The sequence below is a fragment of the Helicoverpa zea genome, chromosome 24, assembly GCF_022581195.2.
Source record: "Helicoverpa zea isolate HzStark_Cry1AcR chromosome 24, ilHelZeax1.1, whole genome shotgun sequence".
In the NCBI taxonomy this organism is placed as follows: Eukaryota; Metazoa; Arthropoda; class Insecta; order Lepidoptera; family Noctuidae; genus Helicoverpa; species Helicoverpa zea.
Genome location: NC_061475.1, coordinates 9,151,856 through 9,176,535, shown reverse-complemented (window position 1 = coordinate 9,176,535; position 24,680 = coordinate 9,151,856). Strand labels below are relative to the sequence as shown.

The 24,680-nt window shown below is 34.5% G+C and overlaps 2 protein-coding genes across 7 annotated transcripts in view; one reads left to right on the top strand and one right to left on the bottom strand.

The window, feature by feature from the left end:
• The first annotated feature begins 48 nt into the window (after positions 1 to 48).
• Positions 49 to 23,084, top strand: LOC124642441 (serine/arginine repetitive matrix protein 1-like). 2 transcript variants are annotated; one of them, XM_047180857.1, is made up of 19 exons: positions 49 to 132; positions 350 to 554; positions 944 to 1,093; positions 2,023 to 2,083; positions 3,538 to 3,633; positions 4,025 to 4,134; positions 4,508 to 5,099; positions 5,502 to 5,573; positions 7,194 to 7,299; positions 7,691 to 7,825; positions 8,296 to 8,413; positions 8,757 to 8,875; positions 9,191 to 9,450; positions 10,158 to 10,335; positions 12,827 to 12,969; positions 13,318 to 13,403; positions 13,829 to 13,888; positions 14,240 to 14,596; positions 18,559 to 23,084. In XM_047180857.1, exons 1-19 carry the CDS (start codon positions 122 to 124, stop codon positions 18,688 to 18,690), a joined length of 2,991 nt encoding a protein of 996 aa, XP_047036813.1. In that variant the 5' UTR covers positions 49 to 121; the 3' UTR covers positions 18,691 to 23,084. The 2 variants fall into 2 exon arrangements, with proteins under 2 accessions (XP_047036813.1, XP_047036814.1); XM_047180858.1 differs by lacking the exon at positions 5,502 to 5,573 and having other exon boundaries at positions 50 to 132.
• A 140-nt stretch (positions 23,085 to 23,224) lies between these two features.
• The window catches only part of LOC124642442 (endoplasmic reticulum metallopeptidase 1-like), a 32,454-nt gene continuing 30,998 nt past the window's right edge, over positions 23,225 to 24,680 (bottom strand). For all 5 annotated transcript variants that reach the window (XM_047180859.1, XM_047180860.1, XM_047180861.1 and 2 more), the window contains 2 exons: positions 24,277 to 24,458; positions 23,225 to 23,761 (listed from right to left, as the gene is read on the bottom strand). In XM_047180859.1, coding sequence (XP_047036815.1) covers positions 23,594 to 23,761; positions 24,277 to 24,458 — 350 coding nt within the window. In that variant the 3' untranslated portion in view covers positions 23,225 to 23,593. The remainder of the gene's footprint in view (positions 23,762 to 24,276; positions 24,459 to 24,680) is intronic.

Sequence of the window (24,680 nt, the reverse complement as noted above, 5' to 3'; positions counted from 1 at the left end):
TTAAAAAAAATATTGCAAAGCGAGGCTAGGCTCTTCTGTATCAAGATGTCCGTTTCCGAACGAAGCTTGAAGCTTGCTGCAACCATAGACAAGCTAAACTTTACTTTTTATTATTGTCAACATGTCGGACAAGTTAGTATTTTTGTGAAATAAATTGTTATTTTACATTATAAATCTTGCAATTTACACAATTTCATCATGAACATTTGTGATACAAATATTATTAATTCACGATAAACGTAAAAAAGTTGCAAAGTAACACATTTGTGAAGTGTTTTTATGCGTCGTAAATTCTCCAACATGTGTTCCATTTTTGTCGTGATCGATAATGTATGTATTTTCATTGCAGTGAAGACTTGTTAGGCGATGATTTAGGAGACCAGAGTCTCGCGGACTACAACCTTGGTAATGAGGAGGAGGAGCAGCTCTTGGCTGATGATTATGAGAATGCTGCGCCTCAAAATGTTCCAACATCGATTGGGTCCGGGTACCGAGAACCTTTGGACATGGTGCCTACGGAATACCCCTCTCATGTTATCGAATACAATAATCAGGTATTTCTGTAATTTAGCTTCTTGTGTCTATTTGATCTTTAGACTCATGAAATAACCAATATCATAATATAAATCATGCATGTTGCATTTAATTGTGAAAGTGGGTCCCCTAGTTAAACAGTTTCTGTCAAGTCAAAAATAGTTTAATAGTATGTTTTCATGAATAATGTTTCAATGGGTATATGAATATCTGAAAATGGGTAATTTTCCTGTTATGGTTACCTAAAATACAAGTCATCTAAAGTAAACAAGACTGAATTATTGTTATTTTCAATCATGTTATCAAATGTTACATTCTAATTCAATATTTTTTTATCTTATTACATATTGCTTTTTTGGTACTAAACATAAAAAAAAATGTCTTACAATATTTTCAAATAACTTTCTAGCCACCGATGCAATACCAAGCAATGGCAGACACAGAATGTGTGGTTCCCAACATAACGGTGGAAGTACCGGTGGCACCGATACAGGAACTGCCGACGTACGCACCGTATGAACCACCTGCTTATGAGGAGCATGCCGTTCCACCGGCTATTGTAAGTTCCATATTAAAGCTACAATATTCTGCCAGCGGTTTCAACCGCATACCTTTAGAACCTCTGCATGAACCCGGATAAAATGATAACCTATAGCCTTCCTCGATAAATGGGCTATCTAACACTGGAATAATTTTCCAAATCGTACCAGTAGTTCCTGGTATTAGTGTATTCAAAGAAACTAAATCTTCAGCTTTATGATATTAGTGTAGATTAGCTGTTCCCCAGGGATCTATTTCTTATATCCAGATAAATCATAGATCATGTTCAGTGCAGATAGTTTAGCTTCTAATAGTAAAAGAATTTTCAATTCGGTTCAATAGTTCCAGAGTCTATTAGATTCAAACAAACAAATAAATCTTTCCTCTTTACAATATTAGCATAGATCGGTATGAATTGCTTGCAAAATCTAGTCTATAATTGGACGTAGTTATGCAGAAACGTTCCAACCCACTGTACGCGTAAATGCTTATATCTCAAATTAAACTTGAATTTGAGATATAAGCATTTACGCGTTTCAGTTGTATTCTTTTTTATTCTAACTAGTAAAGGTACTAGAGGTTTTATTGTTGAATTATATTGAGTTTAGATAACCATATGCTAAATTTTAGGCTGTTCAATCACAATAACTCGATTTCGGGTGACTTGTGGGTTGGAACGTTTCTGCATAACTACGTCCAATTGACCTTCTAGTCTAGTGGTTATATTTAAGAAGAATAAGATTCTTTATTTGCATTTTCATTTGTTAGATATTTTTAAGTATGGAGCCAAATCGGTACTTATTAAATATTTTAAGAAGTTGACATTTAAAAATATGTCAGTAAATTTTATAACAAAGAAAAGTTTGCAATTTTTCTGAAAAAATCCATGCCATTAGTAATTTTAAGTTCTAAAGCTGAAGCTTGGAATGATTTCTATTTGTTTCACAGCCAGCGTCCCCAATAGAGTCACCACAGATTGTACCAACTGATATGAATGCTCAAATACAAAGTAAGTAACAATCCATTTACATATCTATAAAAATTGCCTATGGTTTTTATTTGGGTATGATTTAAGCTGTCACCAATTTAATTCATTTTGTGTTTCTTAAATAATAGGGTTTGCCCTCAAAATAGTAGATTTGTCACCAAAATGTAGTCACCAAACAATATAAAATCAATTCCACAATAAATTACCGAAAATCATGGAGATATGGGGTCAAGTACCAAATAAATGGTTTTGTATGTATTATAATAGGTTTGTCCTAATAGTATTTAAGCAAACTAATTTAAAGAGATCACCAATAAATCATATATTATATCACTAGAAAATTTCATGAAGGTCTAAAAATGTAGGGTGGAAAAACGTCATCATCCTTTCAACCAAAAGAGTCTACTACTTAACTGGCCATGTGCCGCCCCCAAGGGTCTTAATTTCCACAGGTAGTATAAATATATTTAAATTAAATTTCTAGCTGAATAGTAAATAAAACACTTAATTAAAGTCAAAATAATCAATATTTATTGTTAAAAATAACAATCACTGAATAATCAGCGCTGTTTTGGATTTTGAAGGGCGAATGAAGTAAACTTGCATCTCGCTGCCCGCGCCGCGCATCGTATGATCGTACCTACAACCAACCTACTACAACTCATTCGTTGAGGCCCGAAAGCGCGCCAATTTGTCTCCCTTCCCTTCCCTTTGAACATATTTTCATTAAAATTATAAACTGATGTATTAAATTGGTAACGGATGCATTATTTTAATAACTACTGTATTGGTGACAAAATAACAAATACAAAAGAGTCGCAGTCAGGGATCGATTAATCGATTTATTTGGTGACAGATCTACCATTTTGAGCACCAAGCTATCATTTAAGTAATAAAACTATTATTATAAGAACGAAGTTTATATTCATGTAATGCACTACAATTTTATTAGTAATCCATCTCATATTTTACACATTATATTAACAATAATTTGGTAATTCATACCTGGGAACACTCTTTGTTTATCTGAGAACGAAAATATTTCGTGTCAATAGATCTATTTATTAGGTGATACAACTTGGTGACAAAAAATATAGTTCCCTTTTTATTTGTGCATGTGTTTATGAAAACTGATGCTTATTTTCATCAAATTACTTTGCCATTTTAAAGTTAGCTGCTATTTTCGCTTCCATTATATTTACGATATAATCAAAACATTGGATAAAAATTTTTTCTTCTGCATAAGACTCACTCCTTCAAACCATGCAACTAGCTTAATGTTTCGAAAAACTTTCCGAATTTCATTTAAGTGAGTTTGACGTAACTGGATAAACGATTTGTTGCCAAAAGTGGTGATGAAGTAGAAGACTTACTATTGTGTATCAATTAAATTGTTTGTGTACCTAATGTACGGATCCCAGTTACCTGAAGAAGAAAGAAAATTTATTTTAATTTAATTATGTTTGCGTGTATAGATGGTGATTTGGTGGGTAACCGCTCGCGCTTCGTGTCGGAGCGGCCGCCCGGCGCCCAGCGCCTGCCGCAGGTGCGGGACATTCCCGATAGCTTAGGTAAATATTACATTGTTTTTTATTTTATTATTATTTTAGCTCTACTATTTTCCGTCCCGTGGAAACTACAACAGTAAAAAAAACCCTATAAAAATAAAAACTCAATAAGTTATTAATTCAGTCTAAGTCCATTATTCTCTATAGCCCTCCGCAAAAAATGGGCTGTAGAACAGAGAAAGAATTGAAAATCGGATAAGTAGATCTTAAAATTAACGCATTTATATTATTATACATTTTAATTGATATTTGTCTCTTAACAAACACTGGATTTTAATGTGCCATGCCTCATTCTCAGTAAACTATGATTTTCAAAGAAATAAAGTACATTAATACTAACACCAAAATTATATACTACAGCTATTAAACAAGTTATTTTTGTACATGTGAACAGATAAAGTGGTAATTCCTCGTGGTGGGTTCAGTCGCGGACGCAGCACGTGGCGCAACCCACAGTTTGCGCCGCGGTACTCACATCCCTACAGAAGGAATAATATGCATCGGGTGAGTACAAATAATTATTTATCTACCTAATAGAAATAAAGCTGCGTCTTCTAGACGCCGACTACTAGACAGATTCACCTTAAATATCTATTTTAGGTTATAAATATTCCTTTATGTGTATGCCTAATATCCCTTATAACCAGCTTTCCAAATTGTTATTCGAAATCGGTGGTGAAATTAACATAGCTCTCTAATCGCTGCAATGCGCAGACCAATGCACCTGTCATTTTTTTAATGATTTTTAATGTTTTTAAACGTTTTTATTGTGAAAAGTATTTTTATATTGAGTCAAAGTTTTAGAGAGAATGATAAAAATAACTTATTTCCATAAAAATCACAAAAAAAAAATATTAACGTTAATATTTCTTCCCAGGGGAACTTCAACCAGCGAGCGTCATTCCCACCCCCTCAGCTTCGCCCCAGTCCCCCACAAAACAGACCAGAAATTCGCCCCGAAATGCGCCCGGAAATACACCCCGAAATCCGGCCCGACATGCGACCGGATATCCGCCCCGAAATGCGTCTCGAAGCCCCCAACCTTCCCCCACAAATGGGCCCTGAAATATCCCCCGAAAGGCCTATTCTGCCCCAAGACATACCCATGTTCCGTCCCCCACTAGAGCGTCCGCAATTCATGCCGCGCTTCCAATACCGGCCTCCGATGGACGAGCGTCCCCAGTTCGGGCCTATGAGGCCTAATTTCGAGCCTAGGCCTTTCTTTAGGCCTAGTTTCCCCCCTCGGCAGTTTGGGCCGCCTATGAGAGAGATAGTGCCGAATGCTAGCCATATGCCTCAAGTGACGATACGTCAGGCGTTGCCATTGCCGGATAAGAAAGAAGTCAGGGAACCGGAAGTCCGGATGTTGCCAGTTCCATTGCCGGCTAACTTGCCGCCCGGTGGTTTAGCCGGAAAGAAAGTGCTCATCAATCCACATTTCAAAGGAAACTTCCAGCCGCCTGTTGAAGGTAATTTTTGCTGTTTTTTTTTCTAAGTAGCTTTAAGCCCGGGTCAACAGATTACTGATAAAGTTTCGGTTAGTCCGAAACTGAATGTGGCCTGCAATTTATCATTCAGATAATTTCCCGATAGGCTATCAGAAACTTTATCATTAAGCAACAGTCCAAAAGTACTTCATACCTCCTTTCCTTTCTGAAAAATCAAAAATTTTATTAATTTAATTATTTAAAATATTTTAGATGGACGAATTTTAAAGTCGCATAAGTTTTGAATTCGATTTTAGTATCTGAGGATTAATTAGTATTTATGTGTGTTTGTTACATAAGATTTTCTCTAGAAATGATATTTTTTCCTTATCGATTATGTTAGGTGTTGCCATACTTGTATAATTCATAGTACAATGTCGATAGGGTTGCCAGTCTACATTCCGACGCGAATACAAAAGTCGCCGCCCCTCAGTCCTACGATTGAGAGCAAATTCGGTAAATTTAGCATTAATTTATATGTATTGCATGGTTTTGTAGCAACCCTAGCAGTAGTGCCGATATCGATAAATGTAAAAATCGATAAAAAGCGTAACTATTTTGTTTTATTATTGAAAAAAAAAAATTGAATTTCAAAAATGTTTCTGAATTTATTTTTTATTTGAATTTTTATTTTAGAAGTAGTATATAAAAATACTTTATCGGTACTATAATAATTGTTTCATATTGCACAGTATTTATCTACCCTGCTTATTGTGATCTAATATTAAGTTACTACACAATACACAAAGCACTTAAATCTATTTAGAATAACGTGGTAACTTGAGAACTTTAGTAGTATTTGAAATGATGACCTCATTGAAATACTTAATTATAATATGTACATTAGATATAGGTATAAATACGGCCCCGACTTGGCTCGGCTAAATTATACACCTAAATATTCATTCACACTGTGTTTTGAGTTTACTGCGAACAGATGGACAGACACGGTGTAAGAGTTGTGATTTTAATTAAATAGCATAGCTTACACTCAGAATAAAGGCAATTTTTATCTGTAGTATTTAATAACTGACACTTCATATCAGTTAATATTTATGACAAATTACAAAAAATGAAAAGCACTTATGAAAGTCAACGAGAAAATAATATTGAATTCAGTTTAAACGAATGAAGTCATGGTGACTTCGTCGTTATACTATGACTTGAAGAAACCTGGGTTATAATATCGCCAATATGCCTTGATAATGATTAACACATATTCTTCTCTGCATAATAAAAGAGCCTTCAATGAAGCTGATGACAAATTCAGTTGCTCATTGCAAAAGCAGCTTTTAATGGAGAAGAATGGGCAAGAAACTCCAACGCATAAAAAAACTACTTTATTATACAATACATTCGAAGATTTTATACGAGAATAATGTAGAACCACGAGGAGCGTGTAAAAAATACATACATAAATTCACACTTTGCGCACTCGCGTAAAAAAGTTAGGACATTGGAAACACAGGCACTTTACAAACAATTTAGGATTAAATAGGTTTAAAAAAATAAAGTTTCTAAGGTCAAATAAGAATAAGGGTATGTTTGCACATAATGTTATTTTATTTATTGCTACATTATATGTATACAATTTACGTAAATGTTGGTTTCATGTTATATCAATAATTAATATTTTTAAGTGTAGCTTACAATAAATACTCAGATGCTTGCGAATGCAGAAACATATATTTTTGTTATAATTTAATTTTTTAGTATCAAATACTAGTTGTTGTTCTACGGTTTAAGAAATTTAGCGCCCTTGGACAAAAAGCCTTTAATATTCTCCGATACATGGGATACAACACTATTCACCATTTGTTTCTGAGATTAGCTTATTCGTCAAAAATACTTCAGCTTTAGAGTACAGTTTTAGTCAAATATCTTTGCTACTCCGAAGTTAGCGGTTTAACGCCCTGCACAGTAGTGTTTTGTTGTCTTTTAACAAACGTGAGTAACAAGTAGTTAACTTTGGAAGAACAAAACTGTATATAGGACCTTATAAAATCCCTGATAGTGTTATATAAGTTATAGGTAATTGTTATAAGTATTAATAAGTTGTTATATTGTTTATGCTAGGTCCAGTGAAAGACATAGATGATGCAGCAGAGAGGTTCATAGCAGAACAAAGAAACGCACTCGCTCGAGCTGCCGGCAGGAAGTACAATAGGAGGTCACCACAGAGGTTAGTATTCATATTGCAGTCATATTTACTGCCAACTAGAGTTGCCTTGGTAACTGAGTTAAGGAGGTCAGATAGGCAGTCGCTCCCTGTAAACTCTCAGGTCACTGGTACCGACCACTTACACTTCTTTAAATAATGAAATGTCAAACAGACTTATTGAATGACTATTTCATTGTGGAAAAAATTCTTACCATGTGATGCAAAGTTTTTATCAAACAATTTCCATCTTGCACTGATTGACAGTGAAAAAAGATATAAAATTTTGTATCACATTTTAGGATATCGATATTAAAACATCTGTATATCTACTTAATAAAATCTTAAATAAAATTTATTTAGTATATTTTCGGTACTTCTTTACATGTATATCAAAATTGTATATTGTCTCCAGATACATAGAGAACACTACGATAGAGATTGAGAATGACTTAGCCCACAGTCAGCACAGGAGAAGCAATGATGATGATGACTTACTGCGGAGACAGGAGGAGTTCATCAATGCTAACAGGGCTGGTTTGAGAAGAAGGTCAGTATTAATAGGGTTATGAGTTAGAAAATATATTTTAGAGGTAGTAAATGATGTGGTTTCTTAAAGTAGGTGTTGTGGAGACGAATGGGCAAGATTTTTTTTGGTCCTTTAAAAGAAAGTCTATACAAATAATTACTGTTTCTATTTTCTAATAACTAAGTTTCGAATTTTGAGATTTTTAGGTTCTTGTTTAATACTGTCGTTCTGACATTTTCTTCGTGATATCTTTGATGATTGATTTAGTTGAAAAAATCCTCAAATAAACCAAAATATTTATTTATCATTTACACATAGTCTAGTATGTAACGGATTTTTATCAGTATTCTCATTCTTAATTCAAGACCTATCAATTCATGTTCACATCAACCTTATTACCGTTCACTGCTGAATATGCGTACTCAAGACCCGTACAACATACGGAATGCTAATAAAGAATCGAGTATATGAATGTTGTATGTTCGTGGCAGGATGCGCTCGGCGTCCCCCGCGCGGCGCTCTGTGTCCCCGCGGCGCGCGGTGTCCCCGCGCCGCTCGCCCGCGCGCCGCGCCCGCCCCGCGCCCGACGCGCCGCGGCACAATGATGAGGCAAGGACTAACTATGTTCAATATTATTTATTCAATTCTAGTTTACGACCACACGCGTGGTTTCACGTGGTGCTTAACGGAGAAATGTCTTAAATATCGAAACTAATAACCATAATACTCGAGGGTAATCAAGCTTACCAATAATTTAAAATAATTTTTCCCTTAGAGTACACACAAACCATAAATACGTCAGCGTCAAATGCTTGTGCACTATAACATATCTCGTACAGCTGACTGATCTCATTATACGAAAACAGCCACCGTGGCCAAAGATATCATCATCATCAAAACTTGTGAACCAATTTTTCATAATTTCTAAATGTTTCTTTGTATGTAACCCTAGGACAGTGAGTACAAGCGTCGCCTACGTGAACAGGAAAGTCTACGCGAGCGAGTACTGAGAGCTAAGGAAGTACGACGCAGGAAGAATGCCGTCGCCATGCATAAAATGATGCAGGACAAGTTAGTATATACTCACCTTAATTGGACTGAAAATAATCATCAAATAAATAATAAATAAAAATTAAAAACGTTATAATAAAGTATAAGTTATAACTGTCTCTGAAAATGAAAGTCAAATAAAGTTTAAAAATATATTTATCTACTTGTGAAGCATAACATAAATGAAGTGTTTTAGCAAAAGACTAGACCAAGCTTTATTTATAATTCGAAATTCTAATTAAATACATTTCGGAAAACTCAAAACAATTTTATTTGTTAACACAAGTATAGGTAAACTCGTAAAACTTACATTTAACACTTATCCATATTTTCCAGGGAACGCGAAACCCACGAAAAGGAAAAAGATAAAGATAAAGTAACCCAGCCCCAACCAGAGCCTCCAATCCAAGTAGCAGTTCCAGATCAACTGGTCACAGCTCCCGCAGAAATACAGCACAACAAACCAGACACAACCCGCACTTCTCCAGACAAGAAGGTGGAGAAGACTGGGAAAGTGGAGAAGGTCGAGAAAGTGGAGAAGGTCAGGGAAAGGTCGCCGGTTAAAGAGGATAGTGTTGAAGTCAATTCTACTTGTGGTAAGTTTTTTTATTGATTTATTTTTATTTGAATTTTATATTTGCTTCTTGTCACACATTATTAGTAGATTTTACATAGAATTGTAGAAAATTTTAATATAAAGTAGTATTTTTATATTTTACCCAAGTTTGTGAACTTTTCATCTGCGATAATAATATACCACAAAGTAATTTTTGATATCCTCGTCTCAGAAAGTTCTTTCAATTCAAAAGTTTCCCTCAACCATTTTAATTCAAATCGATTAACGCTCAATCCTTCTCCTTGTGAGAGGAGGCCTGTGCCCAGCAGTGGGACTGATAAAGAGGCTGTTACAATACAATTCAAATCGGTATGTGTCTTCAAGTCTAATACAAAAAAAATGGTTTTGAAGTCGGTTCAAACAATAATATTTAGCGCGAGTTTCATCATTTAACTATTCATTGAAAATGGTTATTTGTAAGTTTATAAAAAATAGCCGTTTTCCCGCGGTTTCACCCGCGTCCCGTGGGAGCTTCTGCCCGCACCGGGATAAAATATAGCCTATGTTACTTGCATATAATATAGCTTTCTAATGGTGAAAGAATATTTAAAATCGGTCCAGTAGTTTTTGAGTTTATCCATTACAATCAAACAAACAAACAAAGTTTTCCTTTTTATAATATTAGTATAGATATATAAAAGAGGTGTTTACACTAAATCTAATTGATTTTTTCACTTTTTTCCACAGAAAACCTAACCCCACCCCACAAGACGACACAAAAGCGTGAGTCAGTGGACAGACTGACGCCCCCCCTGCCGGACAGACGGACGGACAGCGACGACGACCTCGACCTCATCCTCGGCGACATCGACGGCATACTGTCCGACGATGATGATAGCGGACGATTCAAGGACAAGACTAAGAAGTTAGTACATTATTCTTAGTAATTAGTCGTTCTTAGAAAAGTTACATTGGTACGTTGGTACCAATGCTTCATCATTGTCAGGAAAATACATCGACTACTTACTATCCGACGACCACGATAGCAGAAGATTCGGTTTATTATTTTAGTAAGTACTAGATCCAATGCTGATATGCATCAGTGCGAAGCCGGGGCGAGTCGCTAGTTATGCTTATAAACCTTTCTCTTCAATCATTACACTCACTATATATTAGCTACTAAAAAAACCGCATCAAAATCCATTGTGTAGTTTTAAAGATTGAAGCATATACTATACTTTGTAGTGACTAGCTGTTTTCTTGCGGTATCGAAAAAGTACAGACGCCAGAACATCGAGCTACTACTCATCATCAGCCTATCGCAGTCCACTGCTGGACATAGGCCTCTCCAAGTGCACGCCACTGAGATCTATTTTCGGCTTCTCGCATCCAGCTCCTGCCAGCCGCCTTGCGCAAGTCATCACTCCACCGTGCCTGAGGACGTCCTACACTACGTTTGCCGAGGCGTGGTCTCCACTCTAGAACTCGTTTACCCCAACGGTTATCGGTTCTTCGGCTAATATGGCCAGCCCACTGCCACTTCAGCTTGCTGATTCGGTGGGCTATGTCGATGACCTTGGTTCTCTGACGGATTACCTCATTTCTGATGCGATCCCTCAGAGAAACGCCGAGCATAGCTCTTTCCATAGCCCGCTGAGCGACTTTAAACTTGTGAACCAGCCGTACCGACAGTGTCCACGTTTCGGCTCCGTAAGTCATGACAGGTAGGACGCACTGATTGAAGACTTTTGTCTTTAGGCACTGTGGGATCGATGATGTTAGGACTCGACGTAGCTTCCCAAATGCAGCCCAACCCAACTGAATTCTCCTATTCACCTCGTCCTCAAAGTTGTTTCTACCTAACTGCAATGTCTGCCCGAGGTATACATATTTCCGAACAACTTCGAGAACGGCGCCGTGTATCGCAATCGGTTCCGGTAGAACATGTTCATTGAACATGACCTTGGTTTTGTCCAAGTTCATCCGTAGGCCGATGCGTAGAGAAGATTCAGCCAGGTCGTTCAGCATCTGTTGTAGGTCCTGCAGCGTTTCCGCCATGATGACGATATCGTCAGCAAATCTCAAGTGAGAGATTGATGTTGATGCCGCGTCCTTTCCAGTTCAGCGTCTTGAACACATCCTCCATTGCATTAGTGAACAGTTTCGGGGAAATAACATCCCCTTGTCTCACTCCTCGATGCAACGGTATGGGCTTTGTTTGCTGATGCTGTACTTGGACGGACATTGTAGCGGCTTCGTAGAGACATCTCATCACTTGGATGTATCGCCAATCTACTTGACAACGCTGCAGGGACTCCAGAACAGACCAGATTTCAACCGAGTCAAAGGCCTTCTCATAGTCCACAAATGCTAGACACAGGGGCTGATTATACTCTTCGGTCTTCTGTATAATCTGCCGCACTGTGTGGATGTGGTCTATGGTGCCGTATCCGCTCCGAAACCCAGCCTGCTCCGGTGGTTGGAATTCGTCGAGTCTTCGCGCAAGTCGGTTCGTGATCACTCTTGAGAACATCTTATATACGTGGCTTAGGAGGGAAATGGGTCGATAGTTCTTCAACGGGGTTTTGTCTCCCTTTTTGAAGAACAGGACGACAAAACTCCTACTCCACGCCTCTGGAGTTCTCCCTTCAAACAGGACGGCATTAAAAAGCTTCTGGAGCTCCCCCAGTACGGGCTTACCTCCTGCTTTTAAAAGCTCTGTTGTAATGCCATCCTCGCCAGGGGCTTTTCCATTTTTGAGCTGTCTCAGAGCGATCTCGATTTCGCCACTGCTGACTTCTGGCAGGTCTTCTGTGAAATGGCGTGTTAATGTGGCTCTAGAATCCTCATTTCCGGGATCAGGTCGAGATGCATGCGATGCGTATAACCGGCCATAGAAATTTTCCACTTCCGAAAGGACTGCCGGCACCGAAGAAACGACTTCTCCACTTGTTGTGGTCAGCTTCGTCAAGTGGCTTCTTCCAAGACATGGTACGAACACCTTTGACCCCCGATCTACTACAATCTGTCAAACATCTTAAATCTCAATAGATTTTCAAACATATCTCTCTCTAAGTAATTGCGAAAATTTGGGAGTTATCTAATTTTCGTAAATTGTCTGCCTAACGTCTATATCTATATATTCTAATATCACAGATAAAAAAGTATGCTATATTGTCAGTGAATAGTATGTGTAATTTCAAATCATTTCGTTAGGTGGACTCCGCGATATTTGAAAATTTCAGTATTAGATAGCTCATATATTGACGAAGGCTATTGGATACTTTTTATCCAGTTGCGCAAAGTATTTCCCAGATATGTAGCCGAAATATCTGAAGAAAGCTACTATTATATTTATTAGCTTTACATTCTCAATCATATTATATGCAGTATTTAATCCCTACTCCTTGTTTCAGACCGGACCCGCCAAAGTCTAAGCCTCAAGTGGACTTACGCTCCAAGCTTCCCCCCAAGTCTTCCAGCGAACACAAGAAACAACAGCGACAGAAGATCGTCTTCACTGACGATAATAAAGAGGAGACCAAGACTAAGAAAAAAGGTTCGTGTACTTTTCGTAGCCCACACGAAAATATCTAAAAATGGACTACATACTCAGACACTGGGACATCTGACACTGTCATTGGGGCTACCTACACTGATATTAAGTCTACAGACACTGACTTTGGATCTACCGACACTGACGCTGACACTGTCAATTCGCTAATAATATAGGACACACCCTGACACTTCCGACAGAGAACGGGGACTACTGATGACATTGACACTAGATCTAACGACATTAATACTGAGACTACTGACACTGAATATGGTACTACTAACACTAAGTTTACAGACTTCGACGACTACTACACGTACAATGTTTTTAAAATCAATGTTTGTTTTATAGAAAGGTCTCCATCGCGTCGAGCAGTAGTAACGAGTTCGACTGTCACAGAAGACTCTACTACGCCTAGCGAAGCTAAAAAGCCAAAGGTAACAATAGATTATAATCTTTAAATGCTTACAGCCTTACTACAAAAACTTAAACATGTGTTGAACACTTATTTTAAAAAATTGTGGCTTCAAAACGGACCTTATTTCAACGTCATAATTTAACATTTTATTAGACAAGTGTTCAACAGACGTTTAAGAGTTTTTGTGGTTCGATGGTTACTGTTTTAGAACTCAAAATGCTAACTACATTTCTATTATAAAATCATTAAATTAAAACCATCATTGGCCGAGCCTTTTCTGAACTATGTTAGTCTCGGCTTACAGTCTAACCGGATGCAGCTGAATACCAGTGTTTTACAAGGAGCGACTGCCTGTCTGATCTCCTCAACCCAGTTACCCGGGCAACCCGATACGATACAACTGGTAAATTAAAACCTCTTTTATTAAAAAAATGATATTTTCAGGTAAAAGCAAAGCTGGACGCAGCTGCAAAATCCAGGCAAAGGATAACGTATGAGAAAGCGGTATGTATCAGCTGTCTTAAAAAATAAAGCTCAATATTTTAATTTTACAAAACTATAAGAACTAAAAGATGTCTGTATTTTTCATTTGTCAAAGTTCTATTTTTATTATAAATAGTCGTGTGCCGCGGTTTTTCTCGCGTCCTATGGGAACTACTGCCCGTACGCGGATAAAATATAGCCTGTGTTACTGGGGAAAAAATTTAGCTTTCGAACAGTGGAAGAATTTTTCAAATCGACTAAGTAGCTAGCTGCGGAGCCTTTTCCTGCCAAACAATCAAATTTTTCCTCTTTATAATATTAACATCGATGTTTCTGTAGTCTTGAAACAATTAAAATATTTCCATTCCACAGCAAGCAGAAAAAGAAAAAGAGGACGACAAAAAATCATCATTCTCAAACCGCAGAGTTATTCTCCAAAGAAAATCAGGAGCTACCAAAGATAAGTCCGTCTTCTCCAGAATTGAGGTCAAAAGTGACCCTTCGAAGCCCAACCCTGGCATTTTCAGCCGGGCTGTCAGAACCGCTATCGGTACAGAAAGTACCCGAATAGTTATAAAAAAAGAGGAACCACAAGTACAGTTTGAAAGTGATTCAGAAATTGATGAGGAATCGTTGTTAGAAGACACGGGGAATATTGCTACGGTGTCCAACTTGCCACATGGAATGACTGACACGAGGTTGAAGACGTTGGCCGGGAATGAAATACAGGTAATTAGAAATTTAGGGTCCTTTTCGAATTGTTTCTTTGGTTTTCTAAGGTTGGCCGTTCGAATGGTTCGTTTTGGGTGTTGATGGCATTTATGGCGGGGTGTCAAAGTCAAATGTTTTTATTTCAAATGGGCCTTTGCAGGCTTCTATGGAACGTCACACTAGTTGCACGCGGTTCCAAAAAGTTGGTCTCATGGAGAAGAGCCGGCAAGAAAATCCATAGACACTCTTTTTAAAAAGTAACATTTTCACAAACATTCTATTACATAATAATAGTAGGCAAATTTATAACCAAGTAACCATTGCCAAGTAACATTATTAAAAAGTAACTATTTTAACTGAGGTATGTGTATGGAACTTGGTACTTATTCAGATCTCACTTCTTTTATAGGCGAAGCATTCCCATATTATCGAACTTGGCAGCCTTTCACATTTTTGTTTTGGGTGGGATTTCATTTATTTTTGTAAGGTTGTTTATTTTATTTTTTTCTTATGATGAAGTTAGTTAAGGAAATGTCTCATTTATACTATCTTTCAGATTTTTGAATATGCACTATGCTTTTTACAAAGAAATGAACTAGATTAACTAAATGGACTAGATTTACCAACTGACTGACATGACATGTTATCATATATTATGTTCGTGGATCAAAGTTACACATTCGTTATTTTCGAAAGTGACTCACACTTGGCCGTTTTCAGATTTTTACTTTGACTAAATACAAACCTTTGTAACGAATTTCAGATCGGTACGACCATTCGAAGATATCCTACTTATATTATAAATGTGAAAGTTTGTGAGAATGTATGGATGCATGTTTGTTATTCAATCACGCAAAAACGGCTGGACCGATTTGATTGAAACTTGGTATGTAGATAGGTGATACCCTGGATTAACACATAGGCTACTTTTTATCAACACACCACGCGGGCGAAGCCGCTGGCGGAAGCTAGTATTATATAAATATAGATAAATTTAGTTCGTTTTAGTTCCTTAGGGGTATAAATTTACACTGGGTATTTTACACCTTCATTATTTTGAAACCGACTCACACTTGGCCATTTTCAGATTTTTCCCTTTACCTTGACATAAAGACCTACCTCCATGCCAAATTTCAAGTCAATACGACCATTGGAAGTGGTCTAGGTTTTTGATGAGTGAGTCAGTGAATCAGTGAGTCAGTCAGTGAGTGTATAGTAAAAATAGCGATTTTCTGACGTCAATATATCAAGACCTACAATAGGTATATTAATGAAATTTTGTATTTTAGATAAGTGAGGGGGTCTCAACAGATACTAGAAATTTGATATGCTTAAATAAAATAGATTTTGAGTTATAGGGGGGTCGAATTTGGCCCGAAATGGTTCGTGTAATATAACCCACGGCCGGTGTGTCGCTTTTTTTGCTCGAACTTGGCGGACACACTGCCGTGTGTCTAGATAAAGAACAATGTCAGGTTTCGGCCCACCCAATCAACTTTTAAAACTGAATTCGCACGTACACAAAGTTCTTTACTACAACAATTTAAATATAAAATACTAACTTCTTATAAAATAGTTAATTGTTATCTAGAACTTTTCCAAAAAAAAATATCATGTTAATAAGTAATTATTTTGTTTATCGAGTTCAGGTTTTTCGTTTGAATAATTTGGTTTTGAGAAGTTCAATGCAAAAGTGGAAAACATAGAAAAGCTTCTGACATTAAACTACACAAAAAACTGTAAGAATTTTCACTGTACATGAAATATTTTTATTGAGCCTAAGTTACTATGGACGTCTGACATTGTTCTTTCTCATTCACGACTCAAAAAAATCGTGATTTACATCTACCATTTCAAGTCCATTTTCAATGTATTAAACTTAGTTGCCATAGAGTGAAATAAAGTGCCCTCGAAGATGAATAGGTTTCATATGACGTAGGTTTCATCATTGTTGAATCATTTTAAACGTGGGTATGGTATTTTCTATGCATAATTAATTGGAAAAGTAAAACGACCAGCAACCCAGATGACGGGTATTTATTTCGTCAAAGTCGTTTTTTAGGACCGGACAAAATATAGCTGATGTTACTGCGGGACATAGACTCACCTGTCAGCGAAGCTGTTTTCGAATCGATTCAGTAAACGAACAAAAAAATCTTCCTCTTTAAATATTAATACAGAGTTTAGATATCTAAGTGTAGATTAGGAAGTATGAATGAATATATAGGATATAAATAGGATCTGATGTATAAACTGACCAAGATAAAAATGATGTGCAAGAAAATATTGGTAAATGCCATAAAGTACGTAATTATAAATTATTGTCTCTATTCGAACTGCCAAACCTGTGATATTTGATTACAAACGCGCTGTGATATAACGTGTGATATTTATTTATATGTACATATATTCCTATTGCTTAGACATACACTGTAGTACACTGATTTTAGTATATAATCTTTATTGATTTTAATATGCGGGCTTACTATGCATATTGGGATAATATTAAAAAAAAAACTTTATTATTTAAAATGTCACTCTTTCATATTCATGATATTTTGAGGGCTTGCGGGTGCAGATTTTAAAAATCTTTTGAAAATTAATTAAGATCTGGTTAGTTGGTTGGTGGGTTTGGTATTTCTATAACAAAACTAGAAAAAAAAGAAAATCTGAACTGGCTAAAAATCAATAGTTTTGTGATTGGCTCAAAATACAAAGAATGTTGCGGATGTTCTACCGGCATAGTAAAATAAATCTATATGTGTCTTTTCACAAGCTCTCTAGCTAGACTATCTGTCTACCAAGTTTTATTTAAATCGGTTCATTTGTTTTGACGTGAAGCGTGACAGATGAGAGGTAATTTCGTAGATAAAATAATCACTATTGAGCAAGCGTCTTGATTAACGCTCAATCCTTCTGTGAGAGAAGGCCGCAGCCCAGCAGTGGGACGATAAAAAGACTGATAAGTAAGAATTTCTGGTCCATTGCTGTTAGATGTTTTTTGATCGCAATATAGTAAGCCTGCATATTAATTGATATTTCTCAGCTAATACTAAATATGTCAACTATGCAAAAAATACAAACATCCTAATTGAGAATCTCCTCTGACTTCTAGTTATTAAATTAATTAAAAAATATTGACAAATATAGTATTAGCTAATGCTAACTGTTTTTGAATAATGTCTTCGCATTGAAGTATATTTTTGGAATTTAAAAATTATTTTACACTACCACAATATTTTGTTGTATTTTGAAGAAATGTTATATTAAAATATGCCTTTTACTATAGATTTTAAGGTTTTGTATTTTTAATAACATTGAAATATGGTCAAATTAAGGTATTGCACTTATACAATTTATCATGATCTGAAATATATGTTACAAAAAAAGATCATGAAAATATGTCTATATATGTAGATTGGTGAGATTTTAGCGTGTTTTATTCTTTTATTTTTTCCACAATATTAAATGTTGCATGCCATATGTTAAAATCATGTAATATTTTATAATGAGTAATACAGTTTTGATGTGTTAAACTAATAATTTTGAATTTTTAGAAGTTTACTGTGTTTATATAGATTTTTTTTTTATATTTTGTTAAATTATGTATTATTATTTATCAATTGGAAAATATTTTATTTCACTTAAATCTAGTCAACTCAAAGAGTATGCGAGAAACATGTTAAAATTGTATTATATTTATTAACATAGGAAAAGTGTTAAGTGATTGTTATTATTTAGGCTTAAGTTAGATTTACTGTAATTGGGATTTTTTTTTGCATTGATACTGTGTAGATCATAAGATTTCATTCTAAAATGTTGTATTTCATCTATGACATGTGTTGCCATGTATAAAATTACTTAACATTTTTCATATTTTTAACAGCTGTGTATCATGTATTTAATATTATACATTAACTTAGTTATTAATATAAGAAAAAAGATATTGAACACAAAACAAACACCCACGAATTTTCCAGAATTTAGTATTGGATAAAGAAGAACGATCGGCGAAGATAACTTTCAAAACTACAGTAGCTGCTGAAAACTTCAAAAAGAAATTTAATAACAAGATGGTCGCCGCCAGCCGATTGTCCGTCACGTTGCGCTGAACACGAAATGATGAAACTTTTTTATCATTAATCACGTAGAAATACGTCCTATGTTCGCTATGTTAAATGTAGTGGATGTTAACAATACTTTGTATGAAAATGTAAACATAGACACATGTTTTAGACTCTGATAGAATATGTCAAAGTTGTGTCAAAATTGCTTACAGATATGTAAAATTACAGAGTGTACAATATTATTGATGTTTTTGTAATTAAGCCATGTTTAAGTTAAAACTAGACAGTTATGTCCTTACTTGGTTATCTGTACGTTATTTCTATAGATTTAGAATCCTACTACCACTTGATAGATTGGCAATGTGTTACGGATATAACTATATGTGGCATGAGTACTAAACACGGATATTCTAGAGGCGCTGTATGTATCAAACGCAATTGTCAACAAGAAAATCGCGACATTTTGAACAATATCGTTAATGTTCTGTAATCAAAACCAAGAAACACCACAAATACACAGATTTTGAAGTTGAGGAAAGCAGCACATATTTACTCACATGAAAATGTCACTAAACTTTGGCTTCACTAAAACAAGGCGATTGCCAGTCTACCTACTATTCTGTATATATGGTTATTTCTTAATATATTTGAACGCTTATGTCACGAAATAGAAGGTAACAAAATTGGGTTATAGAAATCTAAAATTAATGTTTACAGATTGTACATTTTTAGCATTTAGTGCTAACGTTTTATGTAGAAATACTAATTATAAATAAACATTGTTCCCTTATTTAAAATAGAACTCACAATATTTCATAGTTCACTGCCAATACCGGTCATTGACCTGTCTTACGACTATTTCCAATATCATATATATTCGTTAATTTGCTTACTAGACATAGGAATTTGACATTACTTATATGGGACATATGTAAATTCTATCCGTAGTAAGCAATTCATAAATAAATAAATAAATTAAATATTAATATTTTTTTTTCTTTTTGTGGTAAATATGGGTTTTATTGTAGTATTATTTTTAGGTATTTACTGTCTGTATAACTAGAAGGTTAAATTAACTATTCATCACGCAACATGTTTCCAAAACTGTATATTCTTACCAAGGCGTTTTGGGTTGCCCGGGTAACTTAGTTGAGGAGGTCAGATAGGCAGTCGCTAAATGTAAAAAGAATGACAATGAAAGAATACAAGGTGACAATTTGAAAAAAACAATTCAGGTAAAGCAATATTATATTTTTAGGTTTATTGCTCAAGTCTTTTAAACAGATCGTATACCTTTGATTAACACTAATATAAGAGTTTGGAAGTGTTTCAAAGTAATAAGAGATTCTGCTAATAGTAATATAGGTTATACATCAGTACATCAGAATCACAAGGCTTCCTTTTATCAATAAAGTATTCGAATATACCAAGTCTATAAAATGCTATATGATGAATATTCGTTTTCAGATATATTACTGCCATATTATAATGTTATCTCAAATTATCACCCTGTATTGTTTAACTGTGAATTACAATATTAAAGATTGAAATTTGACATAATTTATATGAAGCCAATCCGCAGTAAGCTGTTATATTATAACTGTAACAAACAAAAATTAATATGTATATTTAGTTTCTAATTTTGTGTGTGTTTGACCAATAGTTAATTCGTTGTAATCAGTCAACCATGTTTGTAAAATTATTGGATTGATAAAAAATAACATCCTACTACTATCCATTTGAGAACCACTCTTTTGCGAAGTCGGTTAAAACGATATGCCAAATAGTCCTGCATGCATTGTTATTTAAAACATTACATTTTATTTGTATGTTTATCAGGCAAAAACATAATTGATTAGTATAATACTGAATTGTGCAAGATTTACGACTGTTTCCAATTGTTATCGTATAAGGAACCTTTCTGTTACAAGCAATTTATATTCATTCATGCGTATATATGACTTCATATCAACATAATGTTATTTTTTTAAACTTGTATAAATAAATAACGAGTACCTAATTTATAATTTCTGTCACAATAGTTATCCAATGTCACTCAGAAATTTGCTATGTATTGAGCAACTTTTATATAATATCGTAGTAAAATTATAATATCATACACATAACAAAAAATACATTATAAAGTAACCCTAAAAAAACTGGTTTGTAGCACATATGACTCATGGAACAAGGAAATTATTAACTGTATTCAAACACAAAGTACTAAAATGCAATAATGTAAGCACTATATATAACTTTATGAACCTACTTACTCGCGAAGTTAAATTGTATTGTCGAATACAAACTTATGTTTTCTGTGTAAAGGACGCCATTTTATTGAATATTAAAATTATAGCAGCTTATACTTGGCATTTTTTGTAAGTATTTCATGATTATGTTATCAAAAGGTTTCATCGACTTTTTAATTATTACTGAAATGTATGATTGTCACAAACCATTTGTGTGAGTTAGAATTGCTACTATACACAGTTTGTATTATTTAACCAACATATTATAACTAATTGCAGTTTTTCTAACACCAGTGTGACACTCTGTTTTAAAAACTAAAACAATTGTAATAAATATTGTTGTTTATTCACAGTGTAACTAAGAATTACACATACACATGTATTGTATGGATAATTTTTACCTGTATTTTAAATCCATACACCATTAGGACAAAATTAAATAAGTTCCCAGTTAACAATATATTAAAATATTTCATTTATAAACGCTTTTAATAATGAGACTCCTGTTTACTACTTACAAATTAGGTTATGCGTTAGGCACTGTCATTGTCATAAATAGACATCGGATTATATGCATCTGCATCTTCACGTTATGCAAATGCATAAAATAAATTTTTATTTGAATATTTAGATTTTTTATAAATCGTCCATATTTCAAGGGTGCAAATGAGTCACGCCTGTTTAGTTTTGATACAGAGATACTAGGCGTGTATCTCACAAGATCTCTCGGCCAATGCGCTAATTGAAAATTGTGTGTGTTTGAACAGAAAATAATTTCTGTGGACTACAGAAAAAATATTTTTTAAACTGACACGAAGGTCTTATCTGCCAGTTTTATTCAAATTGAAAAAAAAAAACGATATAAAATAATAGATATGTTTGAATAGCATGCCTGCATATTTTACCACATTTAGTGCATATTTTGGCATTATGACAGTGCATATACTCCGATGTCTACTCATAAATTACACATTTTAACATTTGTCTTGTGTGTAAGAGTTTGACTCATATGTAGGTCTAAAATATTGACGTTTTAATCAAAATAAAGACGAATTATAATGTTGCGGTAACTTAGTACCATAGAAAAAGTAATATGCCGTTATAGGTGCTTTTAATATTTTTCTTATATCTTTGCATTTTATATTTCGGTACTCAAAACGTGTTATTTTAGTACTAAAAATTAAGGAAAATTATTCCTATCAAAGCCATAAAAAATACATTTATCAATTATTTTCTTTAGGCTCTCTTCAAACTTAAAAATAAATACTGAGAAGTTTGCTGTATTTTGATGTTCTTCGATAAAAAATGTTGTTCTCTTGTCTTTTATAAAATATAACTTAAGTTTGTCTTTTTAGTGTTTAGACGTGACGAAGTATATTGTTAGATGTAGAGCTAATATTGCTTTCGTCGAGGCCGCCTCGTACTGAGTGATTTTAAAACTTAAGTACATGATTCATAATAGGAATGGAATATTAAAATATACTCGAGATTATTTAAACTATTGTTTATGTTAAACAGTATTTTTTAAACAGATTATTAAGAACTGGTTCAGTTTTTGGTATTTTAAAAGTATGGCCTCGATTCTTTCACTCATTTCGAGGCGACCTCGTCGAAAGCAAATTTTCGCATTGCAACCCATTGTTACTATAATTATAATGCAAATAAAACTATGCTAGACGTGGAAAATTTGTTTATTTTTTTGTACAAAATCCAGTTTCTAAATAATGTGATAGCGTTTTTTTATATACTACACAAATCGGATCTCAGGAAATAAATATTGAACGTAAATAGATAAAAGTGTTTAATTTCTCTTATTATAAGTGTTACCCTGTACGTTTGTACAAATTAGATTTAAGATTATTTATCGACTTCTTGTAATTTATTGTTTTTTGTTGTAAATAGTACCAGTATAGTATTTTGCAATTTTAATTAAAATTGTAAACAATCAGTATAGTTCACTTGCCAAAAATATTCGAAAAAGTATATGCACTGTGCGCTTGTTGTAAATAAATTCTAGACAAAATATTATATTCGAACTTTTATCATCATTTGACGAGTGAACGAATTGTTATCTTGTTATTTTTTTTGTTTTGTGCTGCGGCTATCACAATGCTTTAAAACAATTCTTACGAACATGTTTTGAGCGCCATAAGACTGATTTTTTTATAATAAATGACGTAATTTTATCAATCTGGTTTTTTATTTAGTACCTGAAAACTGTTGTCTAATAATCCTGAATAAACACTCTTTACTTTTTTACAAAGAGCTTATTTTCACAAGGAAACGATCTTAGGACTACATTTTTATTCATTAACAATAAATAAAACACGTTTTAAATTAAAAAATAAAACTATTTATTCACTGGTCAATTCTTACGTATACTTAGGTACCTAAAATAACTTTAAAAATAAATTCTAAAAATAAATTAATAACAATCCCATACGTATAAAACTTTCATACAACACACACGGAGATATCCTAATAATAATAAAATAGTTAATTATTTCACACATCGCTGAGTTCTGTAAGTTAAATAATTTTACACATTGTATATTGTTGTGAACATTAACATGAAAACATTTTTTTAAGTCAAAATTGGTCCACTTTTCACCCAAACCGTCACATCATTTTCAACTTTAATAAAAAAAAACTCCCTTTACATAAATAAAAGTCCAAAATACTATTAAACGAACTGATGACTAGAACACATAATTATGCCTGAAGCTAAGGAAGGTGGCTATATTGAAATATCGCGGCATCGCTTGCAGTATGTTCTTGTATTCCGCTGTGAACTCCTCGGGATGGTAGATCTTGTGCGAGTGGTGGGAAACATCCACTATTGGCTGAGATTGAAGAGATTGTGGTACCTGGTGAAAAAATAATGGAATTTTAATATTATTTAAATGGTTCTCTCGTCAAAAATGACATAAACATATAATGCCAACCATGGAATTTCGAATAGGACGGAAAAACGATCGTAAACTATTTACCGGGGGTAGACATTGGACCCTTTAGCTGATTTAACCAAGTGTTTACCTAAAAATTGAATGTTAAAATGATCATTAGTAAGAAAATTGTCGGTGAAAATAGCTTAAGCTTATGTTGTCGGTGAAAATACCTTTAAATCTAACTCAAACTATGTAAACTTTTATTAGCCTCTAAAAGCTCTGTCGAAAAGAAAAGTTAAAAGTTGCACGGTTCCAAAAAGTGGGTTCATGGAGAAGAAGCGACAAAGAAACTAAAGACCTTTATTTTTCAAATAAGCTTGTTGTCCACAACAGTTTACTTAAAGCACAATGTTTCCTTAACATTGGCGCGGAGGATTACTTTGAAACCTTACGTTTTTATTTTTGTATGAAATATTATAATTTTTTCAACTCACATTAAACCTGACTTCCATATGAAACACGGAGGCAGCGCCGCTATACGTGGCTAGCGAGTGGGTCAGCGCGTACACCGGCCGGCCGCGCTGGTAGAAGCTCACTTGAGGAGCTGAGTTCAGCGACCAGGAGGAGACCGTCACGTTGTCACGTGGCCAGAATGTGAAGAGGTTGTGGTTTGCTCCTGTAAGAAAATTTTGGGAAAAATATAATAAAAAATGGGTTGTTGACGTTATTTTCCAGTAAGTGCAACTGTGTAATTTTAGGGTTGCGTAATTGGTTTTTCAAAAACATGTCTACCGGTGATGAAGTTTATTTTGATTAGAGCTAGAATTAGTTATGGCGTTAGCCCCATTAACTAGATGTTTCCTGCGGTTTTCACCGGACTAACGAAGAAAAGGGAATC

What these genes read in the sequence shown, in the direction of transcription:
- LOC124642441 (XM_047180857.1), top strand. An exon ending in GAAGGAATAATATGCATCGG is followed by an intron (nt 4,135 to 4,507) that starts GTGAGTACAAAT and finishes ATTTCTTCCCAG; the next exon opens with GGGAACTTCAACCAGCGAGC. An exon ending in CATAAAATGATGCAGGACAA is followed by an intron (nt 8,876 to 9,190) that starts GTTAGTATATAC and finishes CATATTTTCCAG; the next exon opens with GGAACGCGAAACCCACGAAA.